General features: G+C 33.5%; 1 protein-coding gene across 3 annotated transcripts in view; it reads left to right on the top strand.

Annotated features, from left to right (window-relative positions):
• MIPOL1 (mirror-image polydactyly 1) overlaps positions 1 to 19,931 on the top strand; it is a 373,501-nt gene that overhangs the window by 57,263 nt on the left and 296,307 nt on the right. For all 3 annotated transcript variants that reach the window (XM_033188223.1, XM_033188225.1, XM_033188224.1), the window contains 2 exons: positions 17,137 to 17,368; positions 18,890 to 19,025. In XM_033188223.1, the coding sequence (XP_033044114.1) occupies positions 17,137 to 17,368; positions 18,890 to 19,025 (368 nt within the window). The remainder of the gene's footprint in view (positions 1 to 17,136; positions 17,369 to 18,889; positions 19,026 to 19,931) is intronic.

The following is a 19,931-nucleotide window of genomic DNA, read 5'->3' as shown; positions in this document are numbered from 1 at the left end:
TGTATTTTAAATATATATATATGTATATTTTACCAATTTAAGGTAAGAAATGATGAGAATTATGCCTTGAAGAAGCTTTTGACCAAAACCTTTTAATTTAATGACTTTGTTCAATATTGTTTTTAGGATTATTATTTGGGGGAATCATCATATGTAATATGTTTTACACACAAAGTAGTTATTTTTACTTATGTATTATCTAAATTTAGATCTAGATTACATATTTTAATTAATCTTTAAGCTTAAAAAATGATCGTGATTCTAGGTCAGGAATCATTGTGCTTATTTGAAATAAGGTGAAAAAACACTTCTAGAACTGCTGTGTAAATAGAATTCTTACATTTTTAAGTTTATTGGATGCTAATAAATATTTAAAATTTTTTTGTCTTACTGAATTTAAGTTAAAAAAGTTGTCATCTTCTTTATTTTAGAATTGAACTAGCAAGTATCATTTGTATCCATGATTCTTACAGTTTTTCTATAAAACACAGTAACACAAATTTTTTTTAAATAAATGAAACTTAACGAAAGGTAACTTGCAAGTGGTTAGTTTATTGTTTAGTCAGAATAATGTTTATTTGTCCTTGGCGTTTTGAACCTGTGTGCCACCATCAACCTCTTGTATTATTGATTCATTTATCTTTCTCTCTGTTCACAAAGTACATGTTCTTTTTTACCTTTTATCCGTCTGCAATTCTGTAATTGAATTATAACTAAAACTATTGCATGATTTGCAAACAAATTGTAACTGTAGACACTGAAGAACCACTGTAGGAAAACATCATTGATGCTTTTAAATGTTGTTGATCATTATGACTAAAATATGATTGTAGAATCACATATCACTTTCGTAAACTATTTTATGTTTAAGGCAGAGAAGAAGGAAATGAAAAATTGCTTAAACTGGACATTCATTGCTACCAGCAAGATAAGCTGGTAGAAAAAAAGCTATTTCCTAGACATTATGATTGTATACTCCTTGAAATTAAAGGTTTTGAAAATGTCTAGATCACTAATCATTCTGTATTAAATTACAGGACTTAAATTTTATTTAATAATTGGCTTTCTAGTAAGTAATGGTATATTTTTCATGAAGAAGATATGTAATTAGTGGTTTTAGCTTATTGCCTATATTTTAAAGCAGAAAGAAGATTGTGTTGGAAAACCAATACATTTAATAATGTCAGTAAAATGTTGTGGTGGAAAGAACACAGATTTGGAGCTAAACATAAGTTTCAATTTTTACATCTTTCACTTACTACCTACTTGGATTTGGGTACAAGTTTCATAAATCTTTGTAAGCTTGAGTTTTCTTTTATGCGAAATAGAGAGAGAATCTATTTAGGACCATTGCGAAGATTAGGAATGTTACATGTAAAGTCCCTACTATAATGCCTGAAGCAGGAAATGAATTTATTTAATCTGTATTTCACTTACCAGAGCAATTATTTCCACCAATGTGATGGTGGTAGGTTACAGATAGTAAATAAAAATAAAAATAAAAGATGGTTCACAAATTTAGAGGACTTTTAAGTAAACCGTGGTGATTTTCTTATTCCTTCTAGCTGTGGAAGGTACATTCTATTGAGTTTCAAAAGTATTAAGAATCCTTAATAACAGTATTTGAAATGATTGTTATAGTATTATAAAAAATCTGTTTTCTTCTAATACAATGTTCAGAATATCACTGGAACTTTAATTTTTCAAAATGGTATGCTTATAGTTAGTATATTTGATAGACTATAATATATAATTAATAGTACTCATTTAGAATAAAATCTATTTTTGTCTGTATTGAAATTCCAGTTGCAATAAAAATCTCCAGATTAGTGGCATCACAGAGTATTTTCATGGGCCTTTTCCTTTTGGCAAGTGTGGATTTAAGATTACATTTTAAAAATTTTCCATGTGCCATTGGGGGTTAAAAGAAGAACATGTCTGAGGTCTGATTAAATTTACTACTTATCTCCATAGGACCTAGCTTAATAGAGTGCTAGTAGCTTCTCACACATGACCATCTAGAATATTTGAGAGAGTGGTTTTAGGAATACTGGCAGCTGGCCAGCAAGGATTGATTCATTTCCTGAGGAGATGCTGAGGCTACTCTTAGAAGAATGATTGAAGTTATAGTCTTTTATTTTAAAAAATTTCCTTTAATATAAATAAATTTATTAAATACAATTCTGGAATTTTTTATATTTTAAGCTTGATATGAATGATTCTGTTAATACTCTTGGACTGAGTAGAAAAATGGAATGAAAAAACAAAAAGTGTTTACAAGGGCAACTTAGTTTTCTAACTGGTTATGACATTTGTTGTGAACGCTTTTAAGATTCATAATTTCTAATATGAATACTTCATGTTGGCGAGTTTATGCTACAAATTATTTTTTAAATTATATTTTGGCAGTTTAAAAAATACTTTATCTTTCAGAATAGTTTTAGATTTACAGTAAAATTGAGTTGAAAGTACAGGGTGTTCCCATACATCCCCTACCCCCACAAACATCCAACCTCCCTCTCTGCCAATTCTCTACCACAGTTGTACATTTGTTACAACCAGTGAGCTAATCAATAAATTCTTAATAGGGGAAAAGTTTGTGAGCTAAAAGGATTTCTTCTTTCTCTTTATTTCTTTCTCTTTTTCTTTCTGTTTTTACAAAATTTATATTGTTTTAAATCAGTTCACACTGTACTCTTCATGTGGAATTCTTATATCTTTGGTTCCTCCATTTTATAGAAATGATCGTTTCTAGGAAGAATGAGCATGAAAAGTGGCAAATTTCTCTTTTAGTAGGACCTTTTCTCCCACGTTTCTATTCTGTTGGTGTGATCCTCTTTGTAGAACTTGTGACTCTATTTCTTTGGGTTAAGGAAATACAAACTACTTTTAATATGCAGATTCTATTACATTTATTTGTGGTCATGAAAACAAGATTTTTTTTCTTTGAAATAGAAAACAATGACTTGATTTTGTCAAAAGATTTTTGCTTTGTTTTAAATTCTCCATCCTTAAGATTCTGAACAAATCTTTGCTAAAAATCCTCATTTATTTCTGGTTATGGCCTTTCATGCCAGAACACCTCTTGTAACACATATTTACAGCATGCACCTTAATGTAATATTCCTGAATCTTTAATTTTCTACACATGAGAATTTCAGCTTGTCATATTTCAGATGACTGTGTGGCCTCTGTGGTACGATTAATATAAAGATCTGAGTGTGCATTGGCATTTTGTTGATTTAGGAGAACTGGATCAATATACATTGGTATGTAGACTGAATTGAAGGCCCTTTAGAGGGTTGTTCCAGGTTGGCTGTAGGGTAGGACTGATGTGACTTCCTGGACTTAAAGGTATTTTAAATACATTTTTAAAAAGTTTCTTGAGTGATAAAATTATATATTTTAGTGTACATTTACTTACTACTGTTTGGTTGTAAATACATTTGTAGTAGTAGAATAAAAATCTTTTGGAGGAGTTCACCAAATACTCCAACTTTTAGTGTTTTGGTTTTATTCGAATCAAAACTACCTGTCATGGAGGACGTTATTATCTTTTTGGGAAAATTTCGGATACAGTTTTTCTTTGTGTTCTGCTTATTTCAGGGAACATGAAAAAGCAAACTTAGAGCAAGTCAGGCTTCAAAATTTTGAAATTAAGTAGATTATAGTGTAAATGATTGAATTAAAAATATTCTTATCTGTAGCTTTTGGATGAAATAGATAATACTTTGCCATATGGTAAAATTGTTTTTGAAAAGATGCAAACTAAAAAGTAATTATGTAAAAAAATTGTGTTTGAACTTCTATGTTTATTTTTTGACAGATTATAGTTTTTACATACAACCATTTAGTATTATAATATTAGGATGCTGATGTTTGAACAGTACAAACTGATGGATTTGTATTGATAAAATTATACTTGTGTAGAAACAATGTTTTTGCTACTCAGTATTTTAAAAATTAACAATTAAATGCTCCTTTTAAATACAGTTTTGCTGTCTGTACCAAGATAATTTGATACACTAAAATTAATACAGTTAACAAACACTATTCATTGATTTGAACAGTTTTAATATAGAAATATAATCACATTCAAGCACAAGATACCATTATTTCTTTCTTTATTTAATGTTCTCTCCACTCCAGAAAATTCCAGATTTTCAGATTAGTATTAATCCCTAGCAGATTAGGGTAGGTATGGTTCATTTAGCATTAGTTTCCTTGAACCAACAACAAGTTTTGGAAGAAAGAAACATGATAAGGGAAGACAGAACAAATATGTAGTCCTTAAGGTTTCAGGCCTGTGTCCAAACCGTAAGATTGGGAATATGGAGTATGGATATTCTGTGTCCTTTCTATTAATTATTATAAAAGTGGAAAGAAGTTATAATTTGAAAGAATTTCTATTGTAAGTAGATCAGATGATTTTTAAATGTTTATCAAAAAACCAAATGTTACAAAATTTGGAGTCACTGAAGCTGTTTTACTCAATTGTTTTTAAGAGTTTGCAGTTAAAAAAAAAGTAATGATTACAGTTCAGCAAGCCTGTTTCCTTTTGGAAAACTTCATTCTTACACTTCATAATCAACCATTATAGAGTTAAAGATTGGGACAAGGCTGCGCTAGTCCAGGTAAGAAGAATGACAGAAAATTTTTTTCATTGAAGAAGCTGTCTTTGATCTCTTGAGAATGCAGTAGAAACTAGCATCAGAGACTTCCTCTGCATTTTTAATAGGACTTTTGCTTTCCATGATGTTCTATGTTGACCCTTATTATCTTTTTTAAAAAAGTCTCTGCCCTTCCCCCAAGTCATTTGAAACGAACACATTACCAAAAAACAAATTTACTTTTCTGAGGCTTAATTTTTTTGTTTCAAGTACTTAATGCTTTTTTGAAAAGTTTAAAATGCTAACTCTAACAAGGGGCTGATTATGCTGTAGTGTAACTAACAAGGCACTAGTTTAGCAGTTACAGTTGATTAATGAAATAGCAGTCTTACCTTTTCCTTTTATGTTTTTCGTTTTGTTTTTTGGGTTTTTTGGTTTTGTTTTGTGTGTGTGTGTGTGTGTGTGTGTGTGTGTGTGTTTGAGAAACAAGTGGGGAATTTGAATAAAATATATCATTTGCATAGAAAGTTATGTAATGATGCCATATAGAGTATAATGATTTCCTAAAACCTTGTATTTAAAGTAACCTGAATTACAATGAGAGATAAACAGAATATTTACCCATCCCTTATGAGCTGCTGCTGATATGTAAATTTATTCTTCTACTTTGCACAAATATACTTTTGAGCTACTGCTTAAACACTTTGAGGTCCTTAGTCAAACAGTTTTAATGATGCCTCCAATATTATGAAAGTGTGACATTTGATGAATGTCTCATATAGTTTTGATATCTGGGCACATGTCAACAAAAAAAAAATTGAGCATTGGTTTGTCATGCAACACCTAGATAATTTATAATTTTACTGTTTATATCCATCTTGACATTTTTTATCTGCCAAAGGCAGGTTTCATTTGGAATCTTAATCTGAGATTTATTTGGTGGATCTGGAAATCATAGCTAGGGTTCCCACAGGAAATGGTCCATCTACCAACAGATTAAATGGCAGTCCTGCAGTTGTTAGGGGAGCTCTGCATTTAACACACATGCATACTCATTCAGTCAGCGCTGTGGAGAAAAATTAAAGTAGTAACCCAGGTTTAGGAACAATGTAGCTAAAAAGTCCCATATTTGCTGAATGACAAAGGGTTATATAGCAGCATTTCATTTTATTATTCGTGCTTGAATTTCTTGTTTGCTTTGTTGAGTCTGCTGACGAATACTAATAAATGCCTGCAACAATCCAGACGAGAGATGCCTGGCAACAAAGCTATGCGGTGGACCTCCCTGATCTTCTCCAGTTCACAACCTGACCTTTTGAAAAATTGGTTGGGCTAAGCTGCAGAATTTGGGTGTAATGGTTATTGTTAACTCCAGCTTTAGGATTTATTAATTTGTGTGATCAAGACTTACCTATACTTCAAAGTTTCAAAAGACCAAACACAATCATCCATCCATTAGAACTAACATTGTGTTTCAGTGATTCCCGCTTAGTATCTGACTGGTGATTCTTCTATTTTGTTTTCCAAATCTAAATATATTCTTAAACAAAATGAGTGGCACATGTAAAGAAAGTTTGTTTTTTCCTCTTTATGTTTATTATTGGAAAATTTATCTTTTATAAATTATTTATGAAATTGTTGAATTCGCAATTGGTATGTCTTCATTCTTAACAAACAAAAAATACATAATTATTAAACCTATTTTATTGCAGTTGTAGAAATTTAAGACTTTCCCAGTTCACTCATGTTTTTAATTAACTTATACACATTATTCTAATAATAAGAAAATTTGAGAAAGGCTGAAAAGATTACACATATATTACAAATAGCCAAATAGCTCATATCACTGGGGAACAACAACAACAAAAAGAGTTATGTTAGTTAATCGAATTTTAGGATAGTTTTCACAATAATTTCAGCCTAAATAATATTTGCAGTGTTTTTAATATTTGCAATAGAAGTTGTACAAACCCTTAATTTATGTGATTTATAAGTTATATAGCCTAAGCTGTAGGATATTACACTATTATATTGTCCTCATTGCCTTCATATGGTGAAGGATGTTGAAATTTAAAAGCTTAAACATATGACAGAACTTCACGAAATACTTATGTACTTTAAAGAGTTCATACATAGAAATTGGAACTTTTCCTCGATAGAATGAATATTGATTCATTCATGACCATTTCAGACTTGGTGAAACAAACAAAAACTTAAAAAAAATTGATGTAATGTCACAGCTTTAAATAGCTGTTTTATCTGAAAAAAAAAAAAGGAATAGCCGGGCGCGGTGGCTCACGCCTGTAATCCCAGCACTTTGGGAGGCCGAGGTGGGCAGATCACAAGGTCAGGAGATCGAGACCACAGTGAAACCCCGTCTCTACTAAAAATACAAAAAATTAGCCGGGCGCGGTGGCGGGCGCCTGTAGTCCCAGCTACTCAGGAGGCTGAGGCAGGAGAATGGCGTGAACCTGGAAGGCGGAGCTTGCAGTGAGCTGAGATCCGGCCACTGCACTCCAGCCTGGGCGACAGAGCGAGACTCTGTCTCCAAAAAAAAAAAGGAATAAAATTTTAGTAAAAGAATTTTCATATATAGCCAATAGATAGTTTGAAACATGGTACGTCAAGTCATTGAATTGTTGTATATAAGGTAAAATAATCTCACCACTTCTTTTTGGCATGTGTGTTTATGTAAATATAACCATGTGTAGGAGTATAAAGAATGCAGTTTATTTTGTATGTCCAACTCTCATGTCCAAATGAATGAGTTATGTGATATTGACAGATTTAGTGATTTTCTGATTTTTCAACCTTAGTAAAAGCTTATTTCAGTATCTTATAGCTACACGTAGCCTTCACCATTCAATATCTTTTTGACTTCTCCTCAGTATGTATACAATATACCTTATTACGAATTACATATGCACTGAGGACAGTGGCTCACACCTATAATCCCAGCACTTTGGGAGGCTGAGATGGGATCAACCTGAGATCATTTGAGCCCAGGAGTTCGAGACCAGCCTGGGCAGCATAGGGAGACCTTGTCTCTACAAATAATAAAAACAAATTAGCCAGGTGTGGTGGCACGTGCCTGTGATCGTAGCTACTCTGGAGGCTGAGGCTAGAGGATCACTTGAGCCTGGGAGGTTGAGGCTGTAGTGAGCCATGATGGTGCCACCTCACTCTAGTCTGGGTGACAGAGTGAGACCTTGTCTTGAAAAAAATAAAATAAAAAATTACTGTCTGCGCTTTCCAATATGGTAGCTATGGGCACTATGTGGCTATTGAGCACTTAAAATCTGGCTAGTCCAAACTGAGATTTGATGTAATTATAGTACAAAAAAGAATGTAAAATTTCTCAAAGCAATTTTTTAATATTACATGTTAAAATGGTCATATTTGAGAAATATCATATTGTTATTATTTGATATGCTTATTAGAAAATTAAAAATTGTATAAGCAATTTGAACAATATATCTTTTGGATAGTGCTGATCTATATGATTGAACATATCACTGGGACTACCCACATTCTGCCACCAACCTTTTCTTTACTTGTTTGCAAGAGTTATTCATATCATCTGCCTCCCTCGTTCTTTGTCATTTCCCCTGAGAGCAGATAGAGTTTTTAATTTGCCTTTACATCCCACACAGCATCTGGCACTGTGTTGGTACTAATAAGTGTTGAATAAAGTACTCATTTTCAATGCTTATTTGCTCTCCATATATTCTTTAGCTTCAGTATTTCTGGCCAGATGCATTAGCTCACACCTGTAACCCCAGCACTTTGGGAGGCTGAGGTGGGAGGATTGCTTAAGCTCAGGAGTTGGAGACCAGTCTGGGCAACATAGTGAGATCTCATCTCAAAAAAAAAAAAAAAAAAAAAAAAAAGGAAACCTAATTTAGTATCTCCTTTCATTGATCATTTCATTTCATCGAATGAAAGACCTAATATATTCACTGTTTTGTTCCAGTATGTTTTAGGAAGATGAGTATATTAGGGAGCTTACAGTCTAGAAAGGGAGACACACATAGATGAGAAGGCCATGAACTGTAGAAACCACATCTGTGTAACTATTCTCCTATAATGTGGTTGGACATAGTTGCTAATGTAATGTGGTTGAACACATTATAGAAGAATAATTACATAGTTGTGGTTGGTAATTAACTTAGTGATGATACTGAAAAACAGATGAAAGATTCTCTTATAATTTCATTTATGCTGTGTGTAGAAACAATCTAAAAGTATGTTGGCAAGTTTGTTTAAAGCATAGATAGAGGGTATTAATTATGTAGACCAATGAAAGTACAATTATGGCTTTATTTTATGACTGTTGAAGCCAAAATACAAATTTAAAGAGCCCTGAGAGAGCTGGTATACGGTATTCATGTAAAAAGTTTCCATTTTTTAAGCTAAGTTACCTAATTTCCTGTGACTCCAAAATTAGATTCTCAGGCAGATAGGAGCCTGTGATCTACCAGCTGTGATCCTGATTGTAATTAATATCACATGCCAATATAATGAATGATCAAATTATGTTATAGAAGTATGTCATTTAAATTTCTTGTTTTCCTGCCATGGGGTTGAATTTGCTGTTAATTTTCTTTCTTTGACAGTGAATTTTCTCTCAGAATCTTTCCTGAATGTCAAGATTTCTAAATTTCAAAGTTGTTATTACTTCTGTAATGTATTAGTTTTATAATCTGATACAAACTTTATTAAACCATTATGTATTAATCACAAGTTTTAACCATCTTAAAACTTTAACCATCTTAAAACTTTAACCATAAACCATCTTTGTGTTTATGTTTGTCATTGAATTAGGTGGCATTCTATTTATTTTTCATTTCCATGTCTTCTGATATTTTAAAAGAATTATATACAGTTGTTTACAGGATAACATTATTTGGGCCCAAAGAAAAGAGAAAAAGTAAAAAAGAGAAAGTATTAGATACATTAGTATTTCTGAGAGATTTTTTCCCCATAGTTGCTAACATTTCCTGAAAGAAAAAGTAAATGTTTAGATAACAACTTGGTTGATTAGGTCAGCTGTACTGATCTTAGCTGTGCAACTATATGCTGACTATTGATCATCAAATAAATTTGTTCAGGAAATTGAGAAAATTTAAAATATGAAAACTAGAATAATAACTAGGAAAATAGATACCTTTCTTGCTTTTCTTAATATTTGAGAGAAATTAAAGATATAAATTTGAATTGTAAGTTTGAATATTGTCCCAAGATGGTGATGTTATCTCACAGAAAGGTAGGAGAAATCAAAATAGAGAAAGTAGCTTTTAGCAAAGCAGATTCTAAAGATAATAGTCACTAATATTTATTGTATATTTTATGCCAACACTTTTCTAAAAGATTTATGTAACTTAGTTTAATTCTCTTAATATTTTTTTGAGGTGGATGCTATCATTTGTACTCTTTACTGCTAGGGAAATTGATGAAAGGTTAAATATTTTGCTGAAGGTTGTACAGCTATATTGTGGAGCCAGAATTCAAACCTTGTAGTCGTCTTCAGAATCCATGCACTGACTGTGGTTCTGCTTGGAAGGTCTAAATGTATCAGTGGTGTAGTGATTAGTCCATTTGGATGGTCTAAACTTTTATCTTGTACACACATATTAGGCAAATCTACTGTAATGTTACAGAAGTTTCTGATAATGTTATGTATGGGGAAAAACACATATAATATGCATCTGTATTGCCTAGATGTTGTGGGGGAGCACATATAATATACATCTGTGTGGAAAGCTAACCCTCTATTCCACAGAAAAGGGAAACATAGTTGGAAATATTTAGTAATGGAAATAAGTATTATTTGTACACACTGAGAGAAAGAGAATATTTACTATGTTTAAATTACTTAAGGAATTGGTAGAAGTCATTGAGAGTAATCACTAGTCGACATTGTTCTGATTATTTCAAAACTAATGTTCATTTAAAAAAAAAGTTTTTACTCATTGTAAAAAGACTTTTGTTGTTGTTGTTTGTTTGTTTGTTTTTGTTTTTATTTTGTTTTGTTTTGAGATGGAGTCTCACTCTGTTGCCCAGGCTGGAGTCAAGTGGCGCGATCTCCCCTCACTGCAAGCTCCGCCCCCCGGGTTCATGCCATTCTGCCTCATGTAGAACTACTATAGAAATTCCATCATCACATCAAATTTGCAGTCTAATAGCAAAAGGAAGTCTTGATATTTTGATGTTTTTATATAATATGGCGATGGACCATATAGGAAGGAAAGAAGTGTTAAGCATGAGATTTGGTTCCTTTTATATTTATAAAATCAGATGCTAAGGTATAACCTTCTTTTCTCACCCCCCAAAAGACAGAATTTACAGAAGTGGTGAAGTTGTGTTATCAAGTATCAGAGAACACATTAACAAATTGCCTTTACTATGTTCATTTTAGATATAAATGCACTAAGTAGCATCTTCATCTTAAGAGGCAGGCGATCCATGTATTTGAATGTATTTGCCACTAATACTTCTATCCCCTCTTCCTCTTTCCTGTCCCTGAGCTCTCAGGTAGCTGGGATGTTGCTATTCTGAGTAACCCCAGTAGGAACCCTAGAGACAATTCTAGCTCAACCACTCTGAAGAAACAGCTCTGTAAACAGTATTGACCCCCCAGGGGACCATCAAATCCGTTTACACAGATACCAGTTGTCACAAACTATTTACAAAGCCAGGCAGAACAGAATTTCCCAGCCTCTAAGAATCCCTACTTGGTTCTAGCTACTGCCTTACTTCTGTATAGTGGTCATTAAATAATAGTTATTTTTGGCAATGAGTCATGATTTACTGGGTAGCATCAATCTAACTGAGTATAGTGTATGTTAAAAAATGTATAATTGTCTGAAGAATTGAACTCAAAGGGAATCTTAAAGCTTTCCTTCCTAGAATAGGCAATGGTGTTGTAATACTGTTAATTTTCCAGACTAAGGAATTGAGGGTTTAACAACAGCATTAGCATTGTGACAGTTAACAATACTGACACCTCCAGGAGCAAGCAATAATCCATTAGATCATGAAAATGGTTCATTGGAAACAGCATGAAAGTCACTAGAGAGATACAGGGTCTTCAAAGCATATAATGCAGCTGGTCTCTGCAGATGTATTAAGTACTAAGATTCTATGCCTAAATGAATAAACTGTCTCTTGCAATAGCAGTAGGTAGCATTTTAGGGTAATACCTAGTAGTAATCCATAATGTCGTTTTCAATTGATAGCAGGATAAGTTTATGTGGTAGTGATAGTATGAGACAGTAAATGCAAAAGTTGGGAATTATATTTGGTTTGAAGTGGTCGAATTCTTATGTCTAAATAAAAGAATGTGCCCACAGAAAAGCAAATGAAGAGATTGATAGTAATCATAAATTTTTCCCTGTTAACTCTGAGGGAGTCAGACTTCATAACTTTTGAATAATGAAGAAGAGACTGACAGTTTATTCTTTAAGTCCATATAGATAAATGAAGTTGAATAGTATTAATTCGGTTAGTCATAATGTTAGAACAGTTAACGATGACATTAATTAAACACTAAAGTGGATTACTAAAGAGAGTTTCCATTTCAAACCACATGAAAGAGATAGAGGAATCAACAGGATGGTTTTAGGTTTAAGTTTTCATCTGCCTAAAGATAAGAGTTTGAATTGAAAGTGAATATCTTTCTATTTAACATTTATCTTATCTTTTAAATTGACTAATATGCAAAACAGACCAATAGCTTCACTTTATGACATTTTACTGGCTTGTGTTTGTATTTCTGTATGCAGTTCTTTCTAAAGTGATGGGGCAATACAAATAAGCTCAGCTAAAGCTCTTAGTAGCTTCATCTCATTATTGCTTCACAAAGATCCTTCAGAGATGGAGAGTTTAGGGAAAATAACTGAACTTAGAGTTACTAACTGCTTTCATCTTCTCTTGGTGGGAAAAGGTACTAATTCAGAAATAAATTTGGGCTATGAATAAGGTAAAGAAAATTAGGCAAAATGCAAGATGATAGAGCAATATCTTAACATTTGTCTTGAAAAGTCAAAGTGCATCATGCCTGTTACTTACTCACTAATGTTTCAGAAAAAAAAAAAAAATTGTAAGGTCAGGCATGGGGGCTTATGCCTGTAATCCCAATACTTTGGGAGGCAGAGGCAAGAGGATTGCTTGAGGCCAGGAGTTTGAGACCAGCCTGGGCAACGTGGCAAGACCCCATCTCTGAAAAAAAAAAAATTAGTGAGGCATGACAACACAGCATACAGCTGTAGTCTCAACTATTTGGGGGGCTGAGTTGGGAAAATTGCTTAAGTCCGGGAGGTCAAGGCTGCAGTGAGCCATGATTGTGCTACTGCACTCCAACGTGGGTGACGGAGCGAGACCCTCTCAAAAAAAAATTGTATTTGTGTAGATACATATAGAAAGAATGGTTAATAAAGCAAGCATGATAAAATGTTAATATTTGGCGAGTCTAGGTAAAGGGCATACAGTAATTCTTTGTTTTGCAACTTTTTTATGAGACAAATTATTTCAAAATAAAACAGTAAAAATGAAGGATTATCTAATGTCAGTTTTTGTCGGTTTTCTCATTTAGCTTGCTTCTGTAGTCATTGAAATCTTTGACATTTGGCTCTCATTTCTTCTCTCCATTTTCTGCCATTTTTCTGGATGACTTTAATGCCTTCAAAGGTGGTACTTTCAGCACTCTGACTTCTTGATTTTCTCCACTCCAAGTACGTTCACTTTTAATTTATTTCGTCAGCTCATTTCCAGATGAACCATTCCCTGGACTTTGTCCTTAATACTGATTTTAGAAATTTTCTTCCTGACTATAACATCTTGTCATTTCAATACAAGAAATGACTCTTGGTTTTTCCTAAATTTATTTCTTCTCTCTATATCTATTCCTATTCCTATTCTCTTATTTTTATAGTCTATTAACTTTTTATTTCATCCAACTCTGCCTATTCTTTGGCAGTTTGCTACTTCGCATATCCCTACTTGACCTTTTTTGGAGCAAATGCCTTTGTGAAGTCTTCCTAGAGTCTTCCAGGTGAGCATTAGTATGTCTAGCATATTGTATGTATTTGGCCACCATAGCCCAAGCATAGTCCTTACTATACTGTATTCAGATCATTAGATGAGTTTGCCATCCTCACTGTACTAGAGAGTCTTTGAGTGGAGTGGTTGTTTCTTATTCATCTTTGTTTTCCCAGTACCTACCACAAGGCATATCACACTGTAAGTTTTAAATGAACAATCAGTAAATTAATGAATAAATAAATTAGAGGAGTCAACCTTTTCATACAAATATTTGAATACTAATATAGTGTAATGAAGAATGACAGACAGGAGAGCATTGAGAGCCTTCAGAGGATTTAACATTGATTTCCTGGAATCATACTTGCCAAAATAGTTGGTCAAAAAAACAAGACAAGCAGGAAAATTTTTATAAATCAGCCATGTATATTCTAAAGTAAAATTAAATTCTCAGACTGGGAATCTGAGGTGGGAGGACTGCTTAAACCCAAGAGTTTGAGGCCAGCCTGCGCAACATTGCAAGATCCTGACTTAGAAAATTTTTTTTTGAATAAATTTTCAGTAGAAGAGTATGGATAGTCTGATTTGCAGAGCAGGCTCCAAATTTCTGATGAGCCTTTTGAATTGGAAATCTAAAAGCTTTTACTACTGAACAAAATGAGAAATATCCAGAAATAGAGCCAAGTCACACAGTATGGGTCCTTTACAAATTTTTAACATTTAAAATTAAATTATAGAATGAAAGTCTAGAGTGTGTCAGAAATCGATGGATTTATTGTAAGAAAACTTCAAGGGGTTGTAATTACTAAGACGCAGGAGGGATCAACAAAGAGCCCTCTTATTGGGAAGCTCTTATTGGGAAGTTTCCACATCTGCTCTAAGTTTGAAGAAGATAGTGTGGTCACAAGTTAAATAGTGGTGATTTATCAAGAGTTCAGGGGATCACAAAATTTGACATTAGGTTAAAACCGAAGAAAGGGAACTATAAAACTAGTAAACAAATAGCAAATTTAAATAGCAGGGATAAGGTCAACTAAACACCAGGAGGTAAGGAATAAAAAACTGAAAGGAAAAATATACTGAATTAGACCTCGAAATATGGTGGTTAAAACTTGGGACAACGCTGGGTGCGGTGGCTCATGCCTGTCATCCCAGCACTTTGGGAGGCTGAGGCGGGCGGTTCATGAGGTCAGGAGGTCATGACCAGCATTGCCAACATGGTGAAACCCCGTCTCTACTAAACATACAAAAATTAGGTGGATGTGGTGGTACGCATCTGTAATCCCAGCTACTTGGGAGGCTGAGGCAGGAGAATCGCCTGAACCCGGGAGATGGAGGTTTCCGTGAGCTGAGATCGTGCCACTGCACCCCAGCCTGAGTGACAGAGCAAGACTCTGTCTCAAAGAAAAAAACAAAAACAAAAAAACTTGGGACCAGTTGTAGATAATGGTAAATTTGGTCTCGAACATGCCAAAAAGAGTTGGGACTTAAGAGTCTGAAGCAGTTGTGGGGCTGTCATGGGGACCTGGGGGCTTTTATAGTTGGCAGTGGTCCATGGACCATCCTTTTTCCTTTTGAAGAAACATGGCACTTCATAAACTGAAGAAGAATGTGGGGCTTAAGAGTTTTTAAAAAATATGTCCCTAGGGGCAATTTTTGTTATTTTGATAATGCTTTCAGTAACTATTTCTGATTGTTTTTCATTTGAGTTACCTACAATGTTATGTTAGTATAATAAAGCATGGTCTGTTAATAATATAGAGGCTTTCCTTAGTGCCCATTTGTAAACTTTTCTCATTCAGATTTTGAGAGTTTCATTATATTAATGCCGGCCTATTACAGAAAAGTAGCATGGTGACCATCTAATGCAAACCAAGTAAGAATTTTGAAATGTCAAGAATGAACAAGTAATCTTCAGATGTATCTGTTCCTAAAACTGTCTGATTTAAGTTAAAACAATATAATGTTGAAATTTCACAGCTGTCTTACAATGTGTAATTATGATAGCACATTCTCTCTTCTAATTCATTTCTTCTGAGTGATATGAGAGTAATTTACCAAAAGCAAATGATACTGATCTAGTTTCCAGCTACCAGTAAGAATAATGTCCAAGATCTGGAGTTCATCACTGGCTATACCTAATTTCAGCATATATACAAGCTAATGATTTTCTCTTAAAAAATGAATATTTTTATGAGAGGTATTTTATTTATAAGCACCCCCCTTTTTTAAAAAAAATCAAAAACAATTCAGCCTGAGCAACATAGCAAGACCCCATCTTTACAAAACATAAAAATTAGCCAGGCATGGTGGCACGCTCCTCTAGTCCCAGCCATTCAGAAGACCAAGGCAAGAGGGGAGGCTACAGTGAGCCATGATTGCACTACCACACTCTAGCCTGGGCAAAAGAGAAAGACCCCATCTAAAAAAAAAATAAGATAAAATAAAACGACTCTTTTCTGCCTCCAAGGATTTTAAGTTTGGTAGGTTAAAGAAGACACTGCCAAAAATCAGGTGAGATTGATCTGCCTTTTAAAGTTCAAGAAATATTTCTGCTCCAAATAATAAAATACTAGTTGCAATCAGTATTGGTGCCTGTTGAGCTGATTTACTAGTGAACGAGTTTGCTTTGTGTATGTATTTGTGTGTCATTTTCTCCCCAAAACTTTAATGTGTCATTAAATACACACTGTCCCTTTGAAATAGCCATTATGTACTATCTGTAGCTTAAGATAATTTTTGTGAGATACGCGTTGCAAAGTATCTTTTCTAATGTATAATACATATAGGATAAGATGGAGGTTAGAAATAATTCTTGTATTGTGTCCCTTTTAATATGATGATGATTACAAAAATAATAGTTAATATTTATTGATGTGTCAGACACTAGGCCAAGTATTTTGCATGCATTAATTTAGTCCTCAACAGCAATATTATATACCCATTTTACAAAAAAGAAACTGAGGCAGGATGGGTTGAGCCCAAAGCGATGCATTTGGCAAAGCTGGAATTCTAACCCAGGCAGTCTAATACCAGAGTTCCACATACATTATCACTTCACTATAATCTTTAACTTATTGTATACTATTTTCAGAAATCTAGAAAAATTAATCTAGAAAATAATACCTTCAAATCAGTGGTTCTCAGCCTTAAGCATATCCTGGAATCATTTGAGGATCTTCAGAAATACAGACTAGGTCTTACCGAGATTTTTGAAGCTCTGAGGATTTAAAAAAATCTCCTTAGGTTATTCCAACATGCAGCCAAATTGTAAACCACTGTCCTAAATATCTATTGACTGTGGAAATGGAAGTCTTGATGACAAAAACCACACTGTCCATGCTTATCTGATTACAGTATGATTAAGACTAGAAACTATCTGTTTAAAACTATAAGAGTGTTTCCAAAAATATTTATTTGATTGAATGATTTAATCTGTAGTTACGGTGTTTAATATATCATGTGTTACTTTTTTTTTAAAATACAGACATAACCCACAGTTATCTTGAACAAGAAACTACAGGGATAAATAAAAGTACACAGCCAGATGAACAACTGACTCTGAATTCTGAAAAAAGTATGCATCGAAAATCCCCTGAATTAGTTAATGAAATATCATATGAGAACACAGAATGGCCAGGGCAGAGATCAAGGAATTTTCAGATCATCAGTTCTAATCCAGATGATCAGTCTGTTTACTCCACTACTGAAAAATACAAGTAAGTGCTCATAGCCTTAGATTTAGAAAGTGGTAATTGGGGCCAGGCGTGGTGGCTCATGCCTGTAATCCCAGCACTTTGGGAGGACGAGGCAGGCAGATCACTTGAGATCAGGAGTTTGAGACCAGCCTGGCCAATATGGTGAAACCCTGTCTCTACTGAAAATACAAAAGTCAGCCAGGCATGGTGGCACATGCCTGTAATCCCAGCTACTCAGGAGGCTGAGTCATGAGAATCGCTTGAACCTGGGAGGCGGAGGTTGCAGTGAGCTGAGATTGTGCCACTGCACTCCAGCCTGGGCGACAGAGCGAGACTGTCTCAAGAAAAAGAAAAAAAAAAAAAAAAAAAACGGAGAGAGAGAAAGTTGGAATTGGAAGAACTTTTTCTTCCTTCCTCACTTCTTCCCTTTCTTCCTCTTTCCTTCTTTCTTTTTGGTGTTGGCTAATTCAAAAACTTATTAAAACTTGGCGAATCTATCAGGGTTTTCTACTGTTTCCATGATATAGGTATAATATGTCTAGTTAACTAAGTGAAAAAGCACAAATTGCATCTGAAGAAAGGCAGTGAGGTTTAATTCCATTTTGTTCAATATTATTTTCTGTGACCTTTCTTTATGTATTTGGAAATAACTGTTAAATTGATTTACATGAGATATCATTCACGAAAGTAAAAAAGCTGGCAGCTCCAGGACAAGGTAAGCCCAAACATGCATTTTGGTTTGGGTTAGCACTATTTTTCGTTTAAATGAATTTGAATGCTTTTAAAAGGGCCTTGTGCTCTACCATTTGCCTTCCTTATTATTTTACATTCTCAGCTTTTACCCATTCACCTTGCCTACCTAGCTCATGAAAGGATTTGAATTTGTGATACCTGATACTTTTACTCATGAGATTAAGGAACTTTGATAATTAGTCATGTGCTAGAAAATTATTATTAGATTTAAAAAGAAGTTTCAGTGACTAATATATTTTCAGTCTAGACAAAATAATATTTTACAGCATACTATTTTTAACAGAGTTTTGCATAGGAGCTTTTATTTCTACTTACTTTCAAATTATTCAGTAGATACGTTAATAGATAGTAAGATATAATGAAATAGATGTATTGATAGTTCCCATCCCTTTTTCAGATTCTTACTAAGGTGTAGGTTGGAGTACATATTGGGGAGTAGAAGCACAGAAGAATGAAGTAGGGATAAACATTTTATAACCACATGTAAATAGTAAAGATTGGGCTAAAGTCAGATTATGAGATATCTAGTATAATTACAACAGGAGATATACATGGTAAATAAAGCTGCACTGACTGTCCCAGCCCTCACTAAATTTGTTTTTAGTGACTCCAAGATTTACCTATGCTTACAAATTTAATATAAGGCCTTCAAAAAACCAGCCCATCTCTTTTTCTTTCCCTTCCTTTATACTGTTTACTTACAAGTTGATACTATTCTCAAGTAGCATACAAAATGTCAAAAAATTAGTTTATCTTACTCTGAAATATTAATCAGTTTCTTTATTACAGCATTATGGAACATAGGCACAATGATATGCATTATGAATGTATGACTCCTTGTCAAGTTACTTCAGACTCAGATAAAGAGAAGACAATAGCATTTCTTCTAAAAGAATTGGATATTCTCAGAACAAGCAATAAAAAGGTATAATATGGAAAGTCTGATAATTGCATAGTATGGTTTTAGCTGTTGATCTTCTAAATTTCCTTTGTTGCCCATCATAATTCAGTTTTATTTTGTACTTTAATCATTTAACAGTAGCTTTATGTTTTTGCCATACCTTGCCATCAGGGTGTGGTTAAGTTAAAGGGTTGACAATGAAAACATTTTTTTGGTTTCCTACCTTGCTGGTCCGCATTAGCACTTCCTTTTTCATAAGCCCCTGGTTCCTTGAATAGGTATCTTTAAAAAAAAAAAAAAAGATTCATTCAAATTTTAGTAAAACTCTACTTCAGCATTATAGAGAATGAGAGATAGAACGTACTGGTTTCATGTTACTATCTTAATTTTTTTCTTTATTAGTATCCGTGCCCCGTAATTGACCTCAGTAATATATGTAATTAAACATTTCAGTAACAAGACTTGGCCATATTGTCATTTACCTTGTGTTAATCTTATACTGCTGCATTTTGTCCAGTCCAATTTGTCACGTTATGTTTTATCTTCTGTTCTGACTCTTATTCTAGTTATAGTCATGTGATCATTAAATAATTTTACTAAATAATGTACATTTTCTATGCCTTCTTTTTTTTTAACCTCTACATACTTCTCTGATTTTAATATTCTAGTTGTGTGACCTAATGAAACTGAAGCATGATGTTAGGAATGTTGATCATGTTTGAAGGAAAACAACTAAAATGACAAAAACCTAGGGAAGAATTAAAAAAACATTTGGAGGGATTCTGTATGAGACGTTTTCTGTACTTTCATTTAGCAGTTATTTATTAAATGCCAATTATGAGTCAGGTGTCAATACCAATTTAAATGGAATATGATGGGGTAGTATTATCAAAGGGAGATTTGTATCAGATATTAAGATTATTGTCTTAA

Source organism: Trachypithecus francoisi, unplaced genomic scaffold (assembly GCF_009764315.1).
Source record: "Trachypithecus francoisi isolate TF-2019V2 unplaced genomic scaffold, Tfra_2.0 Lachesis_group3, whole genome shotgun sequence".
NCBI classification, from domain to species: Eukaryota; Metazoa; Chordata; class Mammalia; order Primates; family Cercopithecidae; genus Trachypithecus; species Trachypithecus francoisi.
This window is presented reverse-complemented; position numbering and strand designations above follow the sequence as displayed.